Source organism: Orycteropus afer, unplaced genomic scaffold (assembly GCF_000298275.1).
Source record: "Orycteropus afer afer isolate SDZICR_OR568_19922 unplaced genomic scaffold, OryAfe1.0 scaffold00062, whole genome shotgun sequence".
In the NCBI taxonomy this organism is placed as follows: Eukaryota; Metazoa; Chordata; class Mammalia; order Tubulidentata; family Orycteropodidae; genus Orycteropus; species Orycteropus afer.
Window position 1 is genome coordinate 9,350,730 of NW_006921649.1, and position 22,377 is coordinate 9,373,106.

Sequence of the window (22,377 nt, forward strand, 5' to 3'; positions counted from 1 at the left end):
GGTGGAGGGTCGACGAAAGAGAGGGAGGCCTTCAATGAGATGGATTGACACAGTGGCTGCGATGATGGGCTGAAGTATAGCAGGGATTGTGGGGCTGGCGTGGGATCGGGCAGTGTTTCGTTCTGCTGTGCATGGGGTTGCTATGAGTCGGAAACGACTCGACGGCACTTGACAACAACAACAACTAGGACGTAAGGGCTATGTCTTCTTTCCTTACTCTTTCCCTGTACTTAGAATATTGGCTACCTTGTGGTACTGTCAAAAACACCACTTGCTGCAAGTCAATTCTGACTCGTAGTGACCCCATGTGTGTCAGAACTGTGCTGCATAGGGTTTCCATGGCTGTGACCTAGAGATGCCTCTAGGTGGATTTGAATTGCCAACCTTTCGGTTAGTAGCCAAGTGTGCAATCATTTGCGCCACCAGGGACTCCTATCCCATAGTAGGAACTCAGTAATTTTTGTTGAATGAATGAAGAAGTGAGGGAGACATGGGCTAACAGGTACAGATAGACAATACAAATCTTTGCATGCTGTGTGTATATATATATATGTATATATATATCTTTCTTAAGTTATAGTCAAACCCCACCTCAATATCTTTATGTTTATTCTAATAGTCTGTGGGTGGTAGTACCGCCCAACTGTGAATTGGTCAAAAGATAAGGAGGGGCAGAAAAGTAGTTTTGAGTACATGAGTAACCCATAGAATGAGTTAAAAGTGCTGAATACCCTTAAGTGGCAATTGGATGCTGATAACAGCCACCCAGGCAATGATTTATCTGTTTTTATCAATAATCCTCACTGTAAGTCTATGTGGTCCATCCTATTATTATTGTTATTTCAGAGATGAAGAAACTGAGGCCCAGAGAGGTGAAGTCACTTGCCCAAAGCCTCAGCACCCACTGCTTTCTGCTCCATGGGGGCAAGATGGACAATGACTTCCCTTGCAGCAGTCAGGAGCTTGGCTCTGGGCTGCTGGGGACAGAAATCAGGAAGTGGGACCTTACCGATATACATGGAGTTGGGGAAAGGCTTGGCAGGCAGGATGGAGTTCTGAAGGGCTTCCTCATCATTGGAGGGTGGTGGCTCGTAATCAGCATCGTCCTCCACAGGCACTTCTCCTTCCTCATTGGGGGACTCATAGTCATCATCATCCTCTCCATCCTGATCCTCATTGGGACTTTCATAGTCATCTTCTTCCTGTCAACACACAGTGATAAGGGTAGTGCAGTTTGTAGAGGCTCCATGGCACACCATGGGCCTGCATCTATTATCTCTGCCAAGCCTTACAACAGTCTACCCTTGAGGACAGACAGCCCCAGTGTAGCTACTTTCATTTTACAGATGATATCAGGGAGCCAATATCACATGACTGCAAGACATGGGTTTGGGATCTCTATCCAGATCTTCCAACCATTGAAAAGAAAACCCAGAAAAACAAAAACAGTTGCCATCAAGTGGATTCCTACTCCAGGCACACATTCAACCCTATATGTGCCAGAGTGGACCATGTTCTACAGGTTATTCAATGGCTGATTGTTCAGAAGTGGATGACCAGGCTTTTCTTCTGAGGCACCTCTGGGTCGACTCAAAGTTCCAACCTTTTGGCTAGCAGCTAAGGCAAGGGCTTTTTCCTGGATACCTTTTTTGTACAACAAGGAAAAGCAGAGAGACTAGAAGGAGGACCCTGGGATAGCAGATGGGAGAATGACTGTCATTGAGTAAACACATTTATTATTTGAGGCATCATGGAAAGCAGACCACAAGCCTAGGGCATCTGTGATGATGCTGGTTAATTGTTAGCTCTGTTTTTACCATGCCTGTGCTCAAAATGTTCTCATTATAACCTAATGCTCACCATTGAAGGCCTTGCTAATGGGAGAAACAAGATAACCAAAGCCTGCTAATTAGAAGGCAGATTAAAGTGTCTGAGAGAGGATGGTCAGAGGTTGTGCTCTTTGTTGAGAGTTGAAAACGACAGCTTTTATTCATGGAATCTGACACAGAGTTGTTGAAGCTTCTCTCTCAGAGAACATGCTGTTTCTAAATTTTTGTTTTCGTTTATTTTTGCTTCTTCTTGAGTCTCGGAGGAAGAAAGCCCTAGGTGCTGAGTGACTGTATTTGAAGCAGTCTATGGAGTACCTAGGTGATGTAAACAGTTAATGTGATCAGCTGCTAACCCAAAAGTTAGAGGTTCAAGTTGACCCAGAAGCACCTTGGAAGAAAGGCCTGGTGATCTACTTCTGAAAAAATCAGCCATTGAAAACCCTGTGGAGCACAGTTCTACTCCAATACCTTCAGGTTGAGGCTTACTGGCAGAGTGAGGTGTCTCTGGACACCTTTTGGTGGAGCTAAAGAGCTTTGTAACACTTGCCCAAACAAGCAGAGGTTAGGCCAGGCCAAAAGACCCCAAAGGCCCAAAAGGCCCAAAGGGCCCAAGGGACCTAGAGGTCAAGGGGCTGAGGGCCAAAAGGTCTCAAGCAAGGGAGAGATTTGCTTGTGGACATGACTGAGAAGCTGTCCTGACTGAACAATTGTATCCTATGCAGTTCCTGTTCCCGGATTGTAACCCGTTACTTCCTTAATAATCCCCACAACTGTGAGTGTGGTCTGTGATTTCTGTGTAGCCATTACAATGAATCATAAAACTCAGCAAAGAAGTAGAGTGCCATGGGAACAACAGCCAGTGTCAGATTTGGTGAAAAGGTTGGAGAGAGGAGGCATGTTTAACTTCCATTGAATAGAAATCAACCTTGGGCTGTCAATCTTGATTCTCCTTCCCCTTTGTGAAGTTAGAGGTCAGACACTGCTACCATGCCATTTTTACAGTTGAAATCGACTTGATGGCAAATTGTTACGAAAGTGGACAGTCACAGTAATGACTTCCCACATGGAGATGACAACATCAGCCACTGAGTAATTTTATGCCAAAGCTAAGTGGGCAAATGAAGAAACCCAGGGTACCTCTCTACAGTCAAGGACTGTGTTGAAAGAAGAAGCTGGAAGTTGCAACTTGTTGAGGTATGTATCATAGTCTAGAACTCCTGACAGCCTTCAAAGGTGGCTTAAGAAAGACTGTCTTTAAGTTGAAAACTTCCTGTTTTTATTTTTACTTGTTGTTGTTGTTGTTGTTGTTATGTGCCGTCGAGTCGGACCCGACTCATAGTGACCCCCTTGGGTTTCCAAGGCAGTATCACTATGGAAGTAGATTGCCCCATCTTCCTTCTGAGGAGCAGCTGGTGGGTTTGAACCGCTAGCCTTCTGGTTAGCAGTCAAGTGCCTTAGACACTATGCTACCAGAGACTTGAGTAATATTAAAAAACAAAAACTAGAAAGGTAAAATGAGGGTTGAGTTTTCCTCATTTCAGAAAAAGACTTAGTCCTGCCATGTCAGTATTTCTATAACAAAAGGGTTGTTGCTGTTGCGTGCTATTGACTTGTTTTTGAGTCATACTGGCCCCAAGCCACAGAGTAGAGCTACCCCATGGGGTGTGGTTTTCTTGGCTGTGAGCAGACAGCCACGTCTTTTTCCTACTGAGATTCTGGGTGGGTCAATTAGACAACCTTTCTTCTCCTTTTTTGCCAATAGCCATCCTTTTGGTTAGCAGCCGAGCACTAGTAAAACTTTGAGACAATAGCCACAGCTCTGAGTTCACAGAAAGTAAGCCCCTCTGGCCGCTGTTGTTGTCCCCCTAGAATGGCATTGTCCCTCCTTCCCTCAGCCTGACCAATCCACGCAGTTGATTTTCTCCTCATCAGTTGGTGCCAATATTTTTAGGCACTTTTTAACCCAATCACAGTCTCTCATATTATGTATTGTCTATACTGTACTGCCGACTCGACGGCACATAACAACAACAACAACAAATACTGTACAATAATAAGAGAATGGGGTCCTTTATCTCCTTTTTATATCAGAGTTTTATGGTCCCCGCTTGATGGAAACCCTTCAGTTTATGGGCAAGACTAAGGAGTCTTGCCTTGAGCAAGCAGTGCAAAGATGATGCAGCTTCTGCATGAAAATGTAGAATTTTTTTGGAAAACTCTGGTCTATTTATCCAGATGCCCAGAATCCATCCATCATATCCCTTTCTTTCCATGTAGAAAGTGCAGACTTAGCTGACACTTTTGCAATGGAAAAGCTCTCTTTTACTAGAATCCTAGTAAGACCTGAGGCGTTCTGTGCCTGCTTTATAACAAAATGAGAGGCAGCTGAGTACCAGAAGACCACTCTACTGAGGGTCAGTGACCTGGGTCCTTGGCTTGTCTCTAACTAGTTATATGGCTTTATTACATAAGTCATGTTCTCCAGGGGGCTCAGTGGCTTCATCTGAGAGAAATACTGAGGATAAAAAGATTGGACTCTGATCCAGAATAGAGATCTTAGCCTGAGTCTAGAGTCCCTGGGTGGTACAAACAGTTAATACACTTGGCTACTAATGGAAGGGAAGGGGTTCAAATCCACCCAGTAGTGCCTCAGAAGAAAGGCCTGGTGATCTACTTCCAGAAAATCAGCCATTGGGAACTAGAAACTCTACGGGGCATAGTTTTACTCTAACACCATGGGCTTCCTATGAACTCACTGCCATTGAGTCAATTTCAACTCATAGCAACCCTCTTTGGGTTTCCAAGGTGATAAATCTTCATGGAAGTAGATTGCTCAGTTTTTCTTCCATGGAGTAGCTGGTGGGTTTGAACTGCCAACCTTCTGGTTAGCAGTCAAATGCCTTAGGCACTACACCACCAGAGCTCCTTATGAAGTTGCCATGAGTTGGAATCAATTCCACAGCAATTGATTTAGCCTGAGTCTAGCATCATGTGTGGTGACCATATATGTGGTTTTCTGGGGGAAAAGGATGCACACCATTCACTAGAGTCTAATAGGGGTCGTTGTGACCCCTCAAATGCAAAAAAACAAAACAAAAACCAGATTGCAACTTCCCTGAGGTACATTCAGGGCTACTAGCTCATTCTGAAATCCCTTTCCCTTAGTACCAGGGATGGTGATTTAAGGCCATGATAAAACCTACATTAGTGTAGATTTCTACATCCCTTTTTGGAGATGAGGTGGGGGAAGGTTATGTTGTTAGGATAGTAATGATGAGTAATGGACAGGTCAGCAAACTACAGCCTGTGGGCCAAGTCTAGCCCTTTTGTAAAGGAAAGTTTGTTGGCACACAGCCACACAATTCATTTGCACATTCTTTGGTGCTAAAACATCAGAACTGAACAGTTGAGCAAAGATCACATGGCTCACAAGCTTGAAAATATTTACTATCTGGCATTTCACAGGGAACAGTTTCCAGCCCCTAGGCAGGTGTCTTGACATCTTGTTAGAGACCTTTCTACTTTGAGCATGTTTGTTCCTTATTGAAAAGGAAGTCTAGAAACTACTGCAAAGATAGGTCAACCCACACCATACTCACAAAGGATGACCAGCCTCCGTTGTCTTCTTCGTGACTTTCTGTGGGAGGAGACAACACCATGGTCAGTACCAAAAGATGCTACTAGAAGGAAAGTCAAAGTGGACCCTCCATCTGAAGTCCTCCTGTACCCACTGCCCCACCCCAGGCCTTCATCCTACTTTTTACACACCTGGGAATTAACAGCTTGACAGCAGCTCTAGAATTTCTACCTGAGATGCTAATTCTACCAGAAGGCAGTAGTTCTCAACTTTTCAATTTCATAAAACTCACCTAAGTGGTGCTTTAAGATATGCAGATACCTGGGGCCTTATCTCTAGAGCTTTGGATTTAGCAGGACTGGGTGGAACCCAGGAATTTGCATTTTGACACTATGTGTTATGCACCAGAGGAAAACTGCTTGAAAGACTCCAAACAAATCAGGGGGACTGGTTTACCTCAGGAGTTGAATCAATGGCTGAACCCTTCCTATGCTCCCAAACAGAGCTCCCAGAATTCCTCAGCGGTCTCTGCAGAGGGTCCCAGCTGAGTAGTGACCATAAGCCAAGTGCCCTGCAGAGTGACATCTCTCCTTCCCTTATTTTGAGCCCCAATCCCTCTTCTAGATAAGAACTAGCTACAAGCAATTGAGTAAGGCCACCTGCCTCACATCCCAGGATCCCCAGAAACCAGAAGACAGAATCACAGAAGTGCCTGCCACCTCCTAAAGCAATCACATCTCCACCCTGAGACCTTTACCTGTCTCTTCAGGAAACCGCTGGACTTGGGGTCTATGAAGGCAAAGAACATTGCATTAGTGGTGTATTTAGTTAAAGAGTCCCTCCCTCTTTCCTTTATCCAGCTCTGTGAGAGGAGCCCACAGAACAGGGTATGTCTTACCATCCAAGACCTGTGTCCTTGTCACTTGGCAACAGGGGCCAGGCTGCCCCAGAATTCTGGAAACCACCCAAACCACATTGGTGACATGGCTGGGAGCTTGTGACTGCTTGACTCTCCAGGGGAAGTTCCCCTGCTGTCCTAGAGCTGGGACAGGGCACAGGGCAAGGAAAGGGGCCTGCCCTTTCATTGGGAACAAGCTTAAAAATCTCTGAGACTAAGAAGGCCACTACAGGTCAAAATTCAGGATAAAAAGAGTTTCGTTTGATTTGGGTTTTGAAAATTCTTTAGTTTCATTACAGTCAACATGAGACACTTGCCCCACTTACTTCCGTGTGAAGATGCTCCTCCTCTCTTCATTCTTGTTGATCTCTTGACTTAACTTACTGAGAATCCTGCAAGATAGAAGAGCATGATGGGCTCACAGAAGACACCACAGACAGAGAAACAAAACCACTCTCTCCAATCCCTGCTCAACCTTAAGGGCTCTGAGCTCCGAACTTCCCTGCTTTGTATGACCTCAGAGCACCACAGGACATTTGACTTAGCTCCTGGACCAACCTTGGCCAGCCACCTCCTCTCCTCCTTGGGTCTACATTCAGCCTGGCCTCCTTCACTTCCATGGATCCTCTACCCCTTGCTTCCTCCCCAAACTTGTCATAGCATTGCTCCTGCCAGCCCTTGCTCATGTCAACCACCCTGCTATTTATTCTTTGCTGATTTGTCTGGATCCACCTTTAAGGCCTTCCATGAAGTCTTTCTTGTCTGCTGCCTCCTTCTCCAAAATTCTGAAGCTTTATGATCTAGATACAACAGCTCTGTATTTCATTGTAGAATTTCTGAGAGTGAGGTCCCCTTACTCCTGGCTTAGCCTTCTTGTGGTGGTGTCTTGCTTCCAGGAATTCTCAAACCATCTCCTAGACTTGGAGGAATCAACTACTTATTGCCTAATTCGTATCAAAAGCCATACTGAGCTGTTCTTTGGCCTATTAGGTCCCTCAATTTTCCCATCCATGCTTCCTACTCAGGGATTCTTGCAAAGGCCTAGAGATGCATTTCTAACACAGGCAGAGTCTGCAGAATTGAGCCTCCCTGAACTACCATCCCCTGAGGTTGTCCTTGGCCAGGACCCTCAAAGTTACTCTGAGTCTTTAGGTACTGGAATACACATACACACACATGCACACCTCCATGCACATGCATTCACACACACACAATGTTTGTATTTAGAGAGTCCTTGGGTGTTGCAAATGTTAATATGTTTGGCTGATAACTGAAAGGTTGGAGGTTTGAGTCCATCCAGAGGTATCTCAAAAGAAAAGTCTGGTGATCTTCTGCTGAAGAATCAGCATTGAAAACTCTTGGGAGCACAATTCTACTCTGACACACACAGGGTGGCCATGAGTGGAGATGACTCAGTAGCAACGGATTATACATAGCCTCAAACCCCAGGATATGGAAGACTCCATATCACCACTGTACCTCAAGCACAACCCAAGGCAAGCATCCATCCTGACCTTTCAACCTCCAGATACAAGACTGCAGCCTCCCTTAGCACCCACTGCTGAGACCAAAAAGGACCCTCATTGGTAAACAGACCGAGTGTTTGCTAGAGATTTGGGGCAGTTGGGGAAGTTTTAGAAATTTTCTAGTCCAATGTCACTTTAGAAATGAGTCAATGGAGGCCCAGACAAAGGAAGGGATGTTCTAGTGTCACATAGTGGGTTAGTGTTGAAGACAACTCCTTCCCACAGCACACACCAACCCCAGAAGCCAGGCTCAGTGCATTTTCAACACACTGCATCTTTGCATTAATTTCCTTTATGCTGCAATCTACTTGAGAGTGGACATTATTGAGTCTTTGGTCCATCTACTAGAATAACATTCTTTCTAGAATGTTCCTTCTAGAATCTAAATTACTTCTGTTTAAGTGACCCTCTCACAGTAATAAGTTTAGTCAAAACAAAACTGCTAAGTTACTAAAGGTGGTCCTTAGTATTCAGCACTTCTCTTTCCTTCCCCAAGATCCCAGGGAACTGCTGCCATGAGCCCTCCTGCCTATTAAGAACAAATGCATTTTGATTAACACACTAGGGACTTAAGAAAACAGAGAAGGAGAGAGGGCAGTGTTTAATGCTCTGTAATAATTTTATTGTTAGGATTTCAGACTTCAGTGACTGCCTAGAGGGGAGATGCTTTAAAACAGGGACAAGTGCTTCCCAGTGTTCCCCTACCCCCATCATTGCACCATCAGAATGCTTGTGATATGTTTCATCTTGTTTCCTTTCAACTGATTTTGCTGCAGATCTCTGTCCTCCCTCCTCTGACATTTGAGATTGGAGGGCTCCTACCGAGCTGCCAGGGGAACCCTGTTAGAATAGTTAGTAGAGCATCCTGACACATTTACTCAACAGTATTCATGAAGGGCATTCTAAATGCCAGGTGGGAGCAGTGATGATTCAGTGATACTGCCTTCCATGAAGGAGACTGGTTTGATTCTCAACCAATTCATCTCCTGTACAGCCATGGCCTGTCAGCATGTTACTATGATGCTGAACAGGTTTTTACCAGAGCTACCAGCGTAAGATGGACTAGGAAGAAAGGCCTAATGATCTACTTCTGAAAATCAGCCAGTGAAAACCCTATGGATCACAACACTCTGATCCACAACTAATCCTGGGGCTGGCGCAGGACCAGACAATGTATTCTATTGTGAAGACTTTCCAGAAGCTAACAACCAGTGCCAGGAGGTCTATAAGCGCATCAATAAACATAACAAAGATCCCTACCCTCAAGGAACTTACACACTAGTGGAGTGAGTCAGACAATAAGCAGTGGTCACTGAAAGAAGTAAAAGTGTGAGCACTGCATATAGAAGGGACACTGGTGGCACAGTAGTTAAAAGTATGACTGCTAACCAAAATGTCAGCAGTTCAAACCTACCAGCTGCTCTGTGGGAGAAAGACGTGGCAGTCTGCTTCCATAAAGATTACAGAGTTGGAAACCCCATGGGCAGCTCTACTCTGTCCTATAGGGTCACTATGGGTTGGAATCAACTCAACAGCAATGAGTTTGCCCATTGCTTGGTTAAGGTGAGGTTGTAATGAAAGATAGGGTGATCAGGGTCAGCCTTGATGAGAACCTGACATTTCAGCAATGACTTGAGGAGATGGGATGAGCCACACCTTGACACCTTTACCCCACACAGCTTGGCTGGGCTCTGACATTTCATGCTGCTCTGGATCCTGAAAAGACCTCCTGATCTCTGTGGTGCTTTTTCTTACCAGTATCTGTAGCAACCAGGCTGCAGGCTTCTGAAGCTCTAAGTAAGGAAGGAAATGCCAAACCACAGATCCCACCAAAGAAGCAGCACAGAGAGCAAGAGAGTGAATAGGGCCTGGCAGTCCGCCTACAGCAGCACAGGCTTCAAGTTCCTCCTGCATTGGTGGCCTCAGAGAAACCCTTCCAAGCCAGCCAAGACCTCTCTTAGATCTACATGGGCATGGGGTGGTGTGTTGGTAGTTAGGGCAGGAAGGTGGTGGCTCCCTTTATGTGCAAACCTCCAAAGTTTCACCCTTCTCCTGGAATAAGTGACAGTGAGTGGCTGGAGATGACTCATTTCCCTTCCTCCCTACAAACCCTAGACTTTGCTCAGGACCAGGGAAAGAGGCAGAGGGGGCTGGGCAGCTGATAGACAGTAGCTCTCTTTGCTTTCCCTTGTTTTAGGGATGAGCTGACTTGGAAATTGGGGCTGAACCCTTCAATAGTAAGTCAAAGTATTATAGGAAGGTGGGATGCTAAGATGGCCTGGGTCCCAGCCCAAAGGCATCCATCCTGGGTGACAGCCCAAAGGCATCCATCCTAACTTGCTGTGTGATTGGGGTCAGGCTGAGCCCTGATCCTGGTGATGTAGGGTATTGAGAACCTGGAGTGGCAGAGTGGCCCCTGTACTGAATCTGATGGCAATGCTCTGCCCCAAGTGCAGTACCCACTGTGTGACCTCAAACAAGCCATTTGCCCTCCTTGAGGTCAGGATTCCTCATAAGCAAAATGAGAGGGGTGGGCCTGACCATGAGGATTACATGTTACCAGACCCATCATATACTTAATTGCTCAGGATCTCCATAGCAACTGGCTTTTGGTTTAAAATTACACCAATAAAGAGAAGCTTAATTCTTGGGCCATCATCCTCTTCCTCTTTGAGTTGTGGCACATAATCTGTTATTGTTGTTGTTGTTGTTAGGGTGCATCAAGTCAGTTCCGACTCGTAGCGACCCTATGTATAACAGAACGAAACACCGCCTAGTCCTGCACCAGCCTCACAATCCTTGCTATACCTGAGCCCACTGTTGCAGCCACTGTGTCAATCCATCTCGTTGAGGGTCTTCTCCTTTTTTGCTGACCCTCTACATTACCAAGCATGACATCCTTCTCCAGGGAATGGTCCCTTCTGACAACATGACCAGAGTAGGTGAGACAAAGTCTGGCCAATTCTTGCTTCCAAGGAACATTTCCAGGACAGATTTGTTCATCCTTCTGGCAGTCCTTGGTGCTTTCAGTATTCTTCGCCAACACCACAATTCAAAAGCATCAACTCTTCTCTAGTCTTCCTTATTCATTGTCCAGCTTTCACATGCATATGAGACTATTGAAAATACCATGGCTTGGGTTAGGTACACCTTAGTCTTCAAAGAGACATGTTTGCTCTTCAGCACTTTAAAGAGGTCTTTTGCAGCAGATTTGCCCAATGCAATACATCTTCTGATGTCTTGACTGCTGCTTCCATTGGTGCTGATATTGGAAGCAAGTAGTATGAAATCTTTGACAACTTCAGTCTTTTCTCCATTTATTGTGATGCTGCTTATTGGTCTAGTTGCGACAGTCTCCTGATCTGTGTACAGGTTCCTCACAGCACATTTAAATGTTCTGGAATTCCCATTCTTCTCAATGCTGTCCATAATTTGTAATAAGCCACACAGTCAAATGCTTTTGCATAGTCAATAAAACACAAGTAAACATCTTTCTGGTATTCCTTGCTTTCAGCCAAGATCCATCTGACACCAGCAATGACCCTCATTCCACATCCTCTTCTGAATTCAGCTTGCATTTCTACAAGTTCCCTGTCAATATACTGCTGCAACCATTTTAGAATTATCTTTAGTAAGATTTTACTTGCGTATGATATTGTTTGATAATTTCGACGGTCTGTGGGATCACCATTCTTTGGTGATTTCTTTCTGTTATTATCAGCCTCAATTAAATGATTATTTATAATGCTTATCCACCTGTATCACACTGAATCACGTATAAATCTTCCCACTTTTTATCCTGTAAAGCTCCTGGCCTTTGGGTTTTGTAAACCTTATGAATATTTTCCTGTCACTTATCCGCCATATGGCCTTGGAGGAGTGACTGGCCCTTTAGAACTTGTAAAATGAGGCCTCACAGAACTCAAATGGGTAACTTTAGGTAAAGCTAAGGAGCTCTCTAAGCTTCAGCTTCCTCATCTGAAAAAATGGGAATATTGATAGAACCTACTTCATAGGGTAAGGAGCACTGCTGGCATAATCATTCAGTGTTCAGCTGCTAACCTAAAGGCTGTCAGTTCAAACCCGTGCAGTGGCTCTTCAGGAGCAAGAGCTGGTGATCTGCTCTCATAAAGATTACAGACAAAAAAACCCTATGGAGCAGTTCTACTCTGTCACATGGGACCACTATGAGTTGTAATTGATTCTGTGGGCCCAACAACCTCATAGGGTCAGTGTGAAAATTAGAGGAAACAATGGGGATAGTGATACACCTTGAATAAAACAAACAAACAAACAAAAACCACTGCTGTCAAGTCAATTCTGACTCATAGCAACCCCCACTGGGTTTCCAAGGCAGTAAATCTTTATGGAAGTAGATTGCCCCATCTTCCTTCTATGAAGCAGCAGTTAGGTTTGAACCTCCAATCTTTTGGTTAGCAGTCAAGTGCCTTAGACAATGAGCCACCAGAGCTCCTTGCATCCTGTATAAGGGTTATTCTTATTATTTTGTACAAAATTCTGATGAGCACAATTTCAGATTTTTGTTAATGATTCTATCTGGCTTGAGGGGGTGGGGTAAAGAGTACAAAGAGCTGACATACAGTAGATACAACTTCACCCCTGTGCTCATTCCTTTCACCTATATTATTTTTGCATGTGTTTCACAATCATTTTGTGTGGTAGACAAGTATAAAAATTGTTGCACATTTTACCAATAAAAAAAGCAAGGCACTGAGCCAGGTACTTGTCAAAGGCCACGTGACCACCTTTAATGAAGAACTGAGGTGTAAAGGCAAGTTTTCTGGACTTACATTGGGGGAAAAGGAGTGATTGTTGAGTAGAAGTTCCTTTGTGTGTGCAGAATTGCTGAAGGTTGAGGAAGGTTGAGTACCTAGACAAAGATTACCTAATGAATGCAAGAGGGAAGGAGGAGGCTGGAAGTACACTCTGCCATCGTTTCAATTTCGCCAAAGGCTGGTCACATTCATTAATGAGCACAAGGATGTTTGTCTCATCTCTGAGTCCCTTCTTCCATACCTCTTTCCTCTCTCTCTATTTCTTCTCTCAAGTATAAAAGAGGCTAAGTAGATGCTATAGGAAGCTGTTTGTACCATTAGGACATCTATAGCCTTATCAGAAAAGCAGGTAAATAAGCAAGCATCCCTGCATTACTTCTATGATTGGCTCTTAGATTTTTTTCAGTCTAATTCCACTGTTGGTAATGGGCACAATGAGAATTAATAATATAAGAATCCAAAGCTTTGAACCATTTTACTCCAGTTTGAGGCCCTGCTTAAAATTTGTGTGTCCACCCCAGATATACGGAATCTATGTTTTAACAAGATCCCCAGGTGATTCTTGTAGATCCCTACGTGATTCTTATGTATGCATAAGAATGTCAATTAATTCTGATTCAGTATATCTGGAGTGGACATGAAAATTCTCAGCACAGGCTCAAATTGGAATGAACTGGTTTGAATCCCTGGGAGAGTCATCCAAAACTTATCTGTTGCTCCACACCACTGCTACCATCTTTCCCCTCTCATTTTGTTTTGTTTTGTTTTTGTAATTTACATTGTGGATTTAAATAGAAAACATAACACGCTCTTCTTTAATCAACTACAAATAGGTGTCAAAATTTTTAAGCATACATTCCACCCACTTAACCTGATCATCCTCAGCTTAACCATGGGTTTTAAACTGGGCCCTTCAGTCTTTTATTTAAAAATCCTTGTCTGTTACAGTACTGGGGGTGTATCTGGGATGAACCTTGTTCTGAGAGAGTGATTGTATCTGCAGACAGAGAAAACCTTCTTTCTTATAAAATCTTCCTTCTTACAAAAACCTACCTTCTTACAAAATCTATTTAATAATGATTAAAAAAAAAAAAAACAGGGAAGGAAATAGAGATATTCAGAAGAGTGTAATCTTGTTTTGATCTGCTGCACATAAACACAGTTTTATAAGTAGCCTTTAGGGTAATGAGCAAGATAAATCAATCCATGTACAAGGGAATAGAATTAATGAGTATTGAACATCCACATGCATCAAGAACTGCACCACACAATTTGGGTGAGCTCCTGCATTAAGTGCCCACTGAGGCTTAGGCAGTTAAAGAGGTTTTCCCAAGGTCCCACAGCTGGTAGGAGGCAGAGCTAGTTTGAGAACCTGGATCGCTCTGATCCTAAATTCCATGTTCTTTTTATTCTTCAATCTTCTCTCTCTACCAGCAGGATAGAATAATTAATACCACCTTGAAACTGTGTTAATCAGGATTTTACATGGTAATATAAAATAGCTAACATTAATTCAGGGCATATTGTTACTTCCATTAATTTTCCCATTGATCCTTTGAGGTAGGTTTGATGATCATTCCCATTTTACAGATGAGGAAGCTGAGGCTCAGAGAACTTGAGATAATGTGCTCATAGTCTCACAGCTAGTGAGTAGAGGAATTAAATTTCAAGTAACCTGACCCCAGAGCCTGTACTTTAACTTACTAAGCTTTAAAACTAGATGACACGGGGTTTCTCTTAAGGATAATGGAAAAATATGGACACAGATAGTGGTAAGAGTTGTACAACATGATGAATGTAATGAATATCACTAAATTGCACATGTAAAACATGTCTAATGTGAAGTGTTTTGTTGCGTTTTTACCATAATTAAATAAAATGGAGGGAAGGAAAGAAACCCCAAAGAAACGAATAATTAGATGAGTCCATGCAGTCCGTGTAACCCATTCCTTTGTTCTATAGACTAAGAAATTGAGGATGTTTAGGGGCTTGCCCCAGATCACATAGCTCATTAGAAGTAGAGCTGAAACTGATACTTATACATGTCTGCCAAAAGGGGACATTAATGCTTGGAGTCACTTAATTAAAGCAGCCTGGCCTGTTCCTTAATGCCTCCCCACTCTTCATGGTACATGGGTAGGCCTCATAGCTGATCTGGGGTACACATTCAAACATATTGCAATGGAGTTGTGTGTACCACAGGCCAAGTTTTTGTTTCACTTTTCAAAAGCTAAAAAAAATCACATCTCTCCATCCTACCCCATCTATATCAAGCTTATACACTCTCATCTGTATCAAGCAGCCTCACCCCCATATAATCCTCAAATGGAAAGTCCCTTTTTATTTCTGTCTGTCCATCCTGATTAAATGCCCTGTCATCACAGCCACAGCCCCGAATGGGGCTGCTATCTTCTGTAAGTGGGATCATTTCCATCATCCTAACTTGGTATCTGCATCTCCAGGTAGGCCCTCTTTTAAACTATCTTTCACATGTTGTCATTGTTAGGTGCTGTCGAGTTGATTTTGACTCATAGCAACCATATAGGACAGAGTAGAACTGCCCCATAAGTTTTCCTAGTCTGTAATCTTTATGGAAGCCTATTGCCAAGGCTTTTCTCCCATGGAGCTGTTGGTGGGTTGGAATTGCCCACCTTTTGGTTAGAATGAAGCACTGAACCATTGCACTACCAAGGGTCTTATCTTTTACATTGCAGTGGAGAAATCCAAGACACAAGTTGGACCTCCATATTCTCTCTGCTTGGCTCATTTCTCTAACACTTCAGACACCTTAGAATGACCTCCGAAAAGTTTTACAAATTGTACCTCCACCAGTCATTGTAGCCTCTTTGCTTTCTATTCCCGTGTATATGTTTCAGCCACTCTGACCCACTTTCAGTTCCAACACACCCACTGGTGTCCCTGTGCCTTTACACAGTATGTTCTCTGTTCTGAGAATTTCCTGCAGTCAATTCTTCAGCTGACCACTCCTGACATATTTCAAAATTCAACTTAAGGTTCCCTCCTCCTGAAGTTTTCCCTAAATGCCCTGGAAGCAAAGGTAGATACTCCTGCCTTCTTACCACCCACCACCATTCAACTTATACATGTGCCATAGCACTGTTGTGTTGTCGTTACTGTAAACTGCCACTGTGTTGCCCACCCCCACCCCCAGCTCTCTTTCCTTCCTTTGAGATATGTATATTAGGTCACTTGAAGTTGCTCACAGTTCACTGATGCTCTTTTTCTCTGTCTTTTGTTTTGGATAGTTTTTATTGCTGGATTCTCAAGTTTACTGACACCTTCTTCTGCAGTTTCTAATCTGCTGTTAATCCCAAGCAGTGTATTTCTCATCTCAGATACTAGAGTTTTCATTTCTAGAAGTGTGATTTGGATACTGTTGTTTCAACTTTTGTCTTTTCTTTGCCTAAACTTCACTTTTTGAGCACGTGGAATAAAGTTATATTTTTCCATATCTAATAATTCTATTACCTGTGTCAGTTATGGGTCAGTTTTGATGCATAGGCTTTTCTCCTCATTAGGGATCCCATTTTCTTGCTTCTTTGCAAGCCTGTTAGCCTTTAATTAGGTCATGACATTGTGAATTTTGCTTTTTTAGGTGATGGGTGCTGTTATATTCCTATAAATATTTTTTAGCTTAATTTAGGGATGCAGGTAAGTTATTCAGAAATAGCTTGATTATCTTGAGTCTTGCTTTAAAGATTTGGTAGGCAGGACCAGGACAGATTTTAGACAAGGGCTAATTATTTCCCACTGCTGAGGAAAGATCGTTTTGTACATTCTTCTCAATTTCCTGTGTCTGGAGGTTTTCCAGTCTAGCTGGTAGAAACTGACCCTATTTCTAGTCTTGTAACTGGCTACTATTATCTCTAATTCTTTTGGATGATTCTTTCCCCGGCTTCAGGTAGTTTCCTCACATGCATGAACTCATCAGTACTCTGCTAAAAAGGGATCCTCTGAAGTTCTCAACATTTCTTTCTCTGTGCAACTCTCTCCTCTTTGGTACTTATCCAGTGAACACTAAACTCCTAGACTCTCAGTTCTGTTTCTTCAACTCAAGGAGTGCACTATACTGTCTGTGGTCCCTCCTTCATCCTGTGGCCTGGAGACTCTCTCAAGGCAGAGAGGTGGGGCAATCACAGGACTTACCACATTTGTTTCCCATCCCTCACTGCCTGATGTCCAATGCCTTGGAAGCTGCTGCTTCATGTATTTTGTATGGTTAGTTGGTTGTTTCAAGTAAGATAGTAAATCTGGTCCCTATCACTTCTTCTTGGTCAGAAAGTCAAAGTCAAGATGTATATGACATAAATGATTGAAGCACCTTAGAATAATCACTCAGGGAATAGTGGGGACCATGGAGAATGGGGGAGCACAAATGCCATCTAAACAAAGCAGGAGACACTCAGATCCAGCTGACAGTTGCCACAATAAAATAAGTGCCCAGGATTACCACATTTTCTGCCCTCCCCCCACCATTCTGGGTTTATGGGATGCTTCTTGATTTTAAAACACCATGCAGGTACATCAAACATGCAGGCTGACTCTGGTCCTCTAGCCACCAGTTCTGACTCTCATATGTTAAGGTCTCTTGTTTGCATAGAATGATAGTCTTTCTCTACTGTAGCAACACATTTCTGCATTGATAGAAATGTTCTGTGTCTGTGCTCTCTAATATAGTAGCCACTAAACATAAATTACTACTGAGCCCTATTGCGTGGTCCCTTAAGGAACTGATTTTTTTTTTTTTTTAACTTAATTTAAATTTAAATAGCCATATGTGGTTTGAGTAAACCCTTAGGAAGAGCAAACAACCCTCAATGATACTTGTCCTTGGGGACCGGCAGCAGCCAGAGGCAAATCCTTATTCTTCTCTGTCTTCATCCATCCAGCCAATGATGTCCTTGGGTGTAGCAAATGGTTAACATACTCTGCTGATAATGGCAAGCTTGGAAGGTCAAGTCTACGCAGAAGTGCCTCAGAAAAAAGACATGGAAATCTGCTTCCAAAAAAATCGTTGAACACCCTATGAAGCACAGTTCTACTCTGACACACAAGGGAGTCTTCGTGAGTCAGAATTGACTTGATGGCAATTGGTGGTTTCAGACAAGAGAAACCTGATAAGCATGCTAAAATTGTTTTCCTTAATTAAGGTACTCTGGCAGTCCTGCCAATTCATGAGACCTCCTAACCTCCTACTCCATTGGCCTACTCTATTTTTATCAATATGTGCTCTGAGACCCTGAGAGCAAGAGAAGGTATCTCAGAGAATCCCCAGAGTAGAGGTCTGAAACTGATGGAACCCCAGAAAAAAAATGGCTCATAGATATGCCTACTTTGGCTTTCACCATGTTTAAAAATATTTGCACCAACATTTAAAAATTGAGATATATTGCATAAACCCCATATTTTTTTAACTTTTCTTGGGAACTTCTAAGATCAAGTGTCTCTTGTTCCACATTGACTGGAGGTGAGTGGCTGCTGCTATCTTTGAATGGAGAATATGACTTCTGATTTATCACAGTCCTCACCGTTCCCTATTGTTTCACCAACAGTGAGGGTTTTATTTCTTATCTTTCATCATCATAATTGTGCTATTGTTTTTATGGCAGTAAAGAAATATTTCTCCACATCCACATTTTATTCAATGGTAGTATAACAAAAAATAAATCAATTGGGCTTTGTGGTTTTCAGCTCAGCTCATTTTACACATTTATATCACATACCGGACCCTTAAATACATTTGAGTATATGAGAACTTTATTATTAAAGTTTATTAAAAAACACATAGTACAATATGCATATTGCAACTACTCATTTCGGCATCCATGGCAGATATCAGTAAATGATCATGGCTCCTTTTCCTTAGGAATTTTCTCAACACAACACCCCTGACAGCCATTTCTAAGTAGTCAGTTTTGATGAACAAAATGATGCCCATTGCCATCTTTTATCTAGTCCAAAGTTCTCATTTTAAATGTCTGGAAACTCTGTAATTCCATAAGCAATCACCAAGTCAGTAGTGATGACATGAGGAAATCTTAGTTCTCTTTACTGGTACTATTTTCTTTTTCTTCCACTGTGCAACCCACTTCAGTGCCTGTAGCCTATGGGCAAAGAGGCCAGGCAATGGTTTGGGGCTACTGTATGCTCTGGCATGGGACACTATGAGAGGCCCACAGGGACAGGCCTACTATAAATCCAAACCCATGCACTTGACTGGTGCTATTTGCATAGACCCATGCCACCTCATCAAGAAAAGAAAAAATGAAAACATGATTCAGAGTCAGGCTTGTCTTTGGCAAGAGCAGCCAACACACAAGATCGGCTGGATCAGTTACTTCCTTTCTCCAACTCATCGTATAAGTTCTCTTTCTCATACCCTGTCCTTGCACACATCCTTCCTACTCACTTTCCCATTTCAAAGTAACAGTGATAATTAACTGTTTCAGCTCCCCCAGGATTACCCTTATTCTAGTCTCTGTTGCCCAAACCATCCAAAGAGTCAGGGGGAGTACTTACGGCACCCGGAGCTTGGGAAACTTCTGGATATCATTTTCTGCCAGGTTCTGAAATCAAGACATACATGGCAGGCAGTTTACAACCCATAAAAAAGGCTCTTCACCAGGTGAATAGAGTAAGGAGTGATCAATAGGGAGTGGTGGGGACTATGGCAAACTGAAGAGTATGTCCTTTCCTACCCAAAACTTCTAGCTATTGCATAAAAGCCTGTGGGCCTGGTATTGCTGGGTCTTTTATTACCCACCCCCTGAAGGAAATCTTCAAATCAAGACTTTTATATGTCATTTTGTGAGTTCTAACTATTGACAAATAATTTTAATTTAAATAAACAAGTACTATGAGGGCTAAATTTGTGGGAGACCAAATAGAGCTTGTTTAGTGGAATGAATTTGACTATCTTGCAGCCTCATCTCTAGGCTCTTGCTCTAGACTTCTGGCTCTTTTAGTCTCCATTCAAACTACTGTAGAGAAGCCAACCTAGAGAAGAGTTCTGTGCCTTTTATTACCATTATCACACCCAACACGTTGATAGCCTCATTCACCAGGTTTATTGGTAAAATTCTCTACATGTGGGAATGTAATAAAGGGGCTTTCCAACTCATATTGGTGAACTGACTCTGGATCTCTGCCTTATAATATCTTTATCAATCCTCAGATCAACCCTATGATGTAGGAACTATCAGTGTTCCCATCTTGTAGGTAAGAACCAAGCTGGGACTTGGGAAAGTTAAAGAAATCACAGCTTGTGGATGATGAGGCTGGGGCTGGAACCCTGCTCTATGGCATCCACCATCTATTTTTTCCTGCAAGCACCAGCACCACCCTCCTTCTTCTGTGTCAGAGCCTGCACTGCATTGTGAGGAGGGTGAGGAGGGTAAGAAGGGTGAAAAAGAAGGCATCTTGAAGAGAGGAAGAGAGGCAGGGGTGCTGACACTGAGAACAGAAAGGAGAATGGCCATGCTTTCTATAGAACCAATGACAGCCAATAAAAGGGACCAAGACTCAGGCAAAGATCTGCTGGTAGCTTCATTACATTCTGAATAAGGCCAGAACGCTGGGTGGCCAGGGTGGGTGCCCTGGAGTCAGATAGCAAGTAGAGGTTCCTCCACTTAGCAACTGTCTTAACTTCTCTGAGCTTCATTTTCATATCTATAAAATGGGGTCATAATAATAATAATAATACAGTTGTGAGTTTTGTTTTTAGTTTTTGAGCGTTGTGAGGATTGAGTAAGATAATGCATGTAATACACTTAGCACAATGTCTGGCACATAATATGGTTATTGAAAAATGGGGGAGTTAGGGGAGAAATTACTGCCCAGGGGCAGGGAGTTGCTGTGGCTCTGGCTGACTCTGGATGTAGGGGTGTTTTTGTGTCTTCTTCCCCTCTGGGCTGGGGGCTGCCTGTGAGGTTGTTGCTGCCTGTTGGGAAGAGCTGGCACCCTTCTCTTTGGTGCTCAGTGGCTCAGGGGATGGGACTGGGACATGTTAAAAACCAAAACTAAACTAATTCTTATTGAGTTGACTGTGACTCATGGCAACCCCACGCGTGTCAGAGTAGATCTTTGCTCCACATGGTTTTAAATGGCTGATCTTTCAGAAGTAGATTTCAAGGCCTTTCCTCTGAGACAGCTCTGGGTTGACTAAAACCTCCAACCTTTGGGCTGGCAGCCAAGTGCGTTTACAGTTTGTACCACCTAGGGACTCCTGGGGCATCACAGCAATGTGCTTATTGGGCTCATCTGACCCAGCTTTTAGGAGCAATTTCTGACTTAGCTAGCTTATCAGGCCACCTGAGGTAAAGCTGCGTGGGTGAAGAGAGTCTGCCAGGAGTCCTGAGACAATCAAGCTTTGTGGTCAAGACTCAACTCTTTATGTTTTCTTTACTTTTTTTTTTCATTCAATAACTAAACAATAGCTTATCTTCCCTCCAGAACCACTGGATCTCAGGGAAAGTACTAGCTCATGTTCAAAGTGTGTAGGATGAGTTGAGGGCCTCTTGGGGGTGAGGGGATGGTAATTGACTGCTGAGTAGCTGGCCACGAGCTCCTATTTTGCTGAATGAAAGGTATAAAGTGAGGGGATATCAGGAAGAGTGTGGAGAAGAAGGTGGAAAAGAGCATGACTAGGGAAACAGAGGAACAGGATGTTAGGCAAGAGGTTAAGTCCTTTTAAACAGGGACAGAGACTTTGACGGAAAATGAGAGATGTTTAAACAGGATATCTTTTTGGAGAATTTTTCTGTGTGATGTAACCTCCTCCTTATCTTCCTTCAAAAACCTTAGGGAAACTCCAGGTTACTTGTACAATCATTTTGGGGTTAGATTTGTGGCTTTGGGCAGAGTATGAGTCTATACTGAGGGTGTCTGGAAGGGATACAAAGAGAGAAAAAGCTAGGAATTGGGTCCCGCCTACAGAGGTGATGTGGGTGGCACAACTGCTGACTAACCCAAGGTCTGTTTTCCCTTTCTTTCTTCCTGACCAGTACCAGTTGTCATGGGGTCAAGCTTGACTCAGGTGATAGCATGTGTGGTGCAAACAGTGTACACCCCCAGCTTCTAGCTGAAAGGTTGAAGGTCCAAGTGCACCTACAGGCACTTGGAAGAAAGGCCTGGCTATCTATTTCTGAAATATCAGTCACTGATAATCTCTGGATCAGATGAGCGCAATAAGCACACTGCCATGATGCCCTAGGAGTCCCTAGGCGGTACAAACTGTTAATGTACTTGGCTGCTAGCCCAAAGGTTGGAGGTTTGAGTCTACCCAGAGCTGTTTCAGAAGAAAGGCCTTGAATTCTGCTTCTGAGAAATCAGCAATTTAAAACCTTGTGGAGCACAGATCTGCTCTGACATACATGGGATTGCCATGAGTCAGAGTCGACTCAACAGGAACTGGTTTAGTTTTGTTTTTTAAGTGGAGCACAATTCTACTCTGACATATGTAGGGTAGCCAGGTCCTTCCTGACAGGACCCAGACATTTTTCAATGTGCCCAGCTCTAATATTTAACTCCATAGACATCCTTGTAGCTGGCAGTGGACATCTGACTTCAGTTGTGGCTAGTGAGACATATGGTCTGAAGTCCGCTTAGTTGAGCCTCTGGAAAAAATTACTGTATGTCAAGAAAACAAAACAAAATAACAGAAACAACAATAAAAGAAAAAAATAGGGAGAGAGTCACTGTGTAACTTTTACTTTTTGTATCACCCCCTCCT

The 22,377-nt window shown here is 43.2% G+C and overlaps 1 protein-coding gene and 1 non-coding gene across 2 annotated transcripts in view; both read right to left on the reverse strand.

Moving 5' to 3' along the window:
- LCP2 (lymphocyte cytosolic protein 2) overlaps positions 1-22,377 on the reverse strand; it is a 70,215-nt gene that overhangs the window by 39,675 nt on the left and 8,163 nt on the right. Inside the window, exons 3-7 of the mRNA XM_007939752.1 lie at positions 19,167-19,213; positions 6,631-6,696; positions 6,164-6,195; positions 5,429-5,466; positions 1,010-1,202 (exon numbers count right to left, since the gene is read on the reverse strand). Of these exons, the coding sequence (XP_007937943.1) occupies positions 1,010-1,202; positions 5,429-5,466; positions 6,164-6,195; positions 6,631-6,696; positions 19,167-19,213 (376 nt within the window). The remainder of the gene's footprint in view (positions 1-1,009; positions 1,203-5,428; positions 5,467-6,163; positions 6,196-6,630; positions 6,697-19,166; positions 19,214-22,377) is intronic.
- LOC122149940 lies at positions 18,722-18,857 on the reverse strand. Its single transcript, XR_006163403.1, has one exon. It is a non-coding gene; the product is annotated as a small nucleolar RNA SNORA42/SNORA80 family (small nucleolar RNA).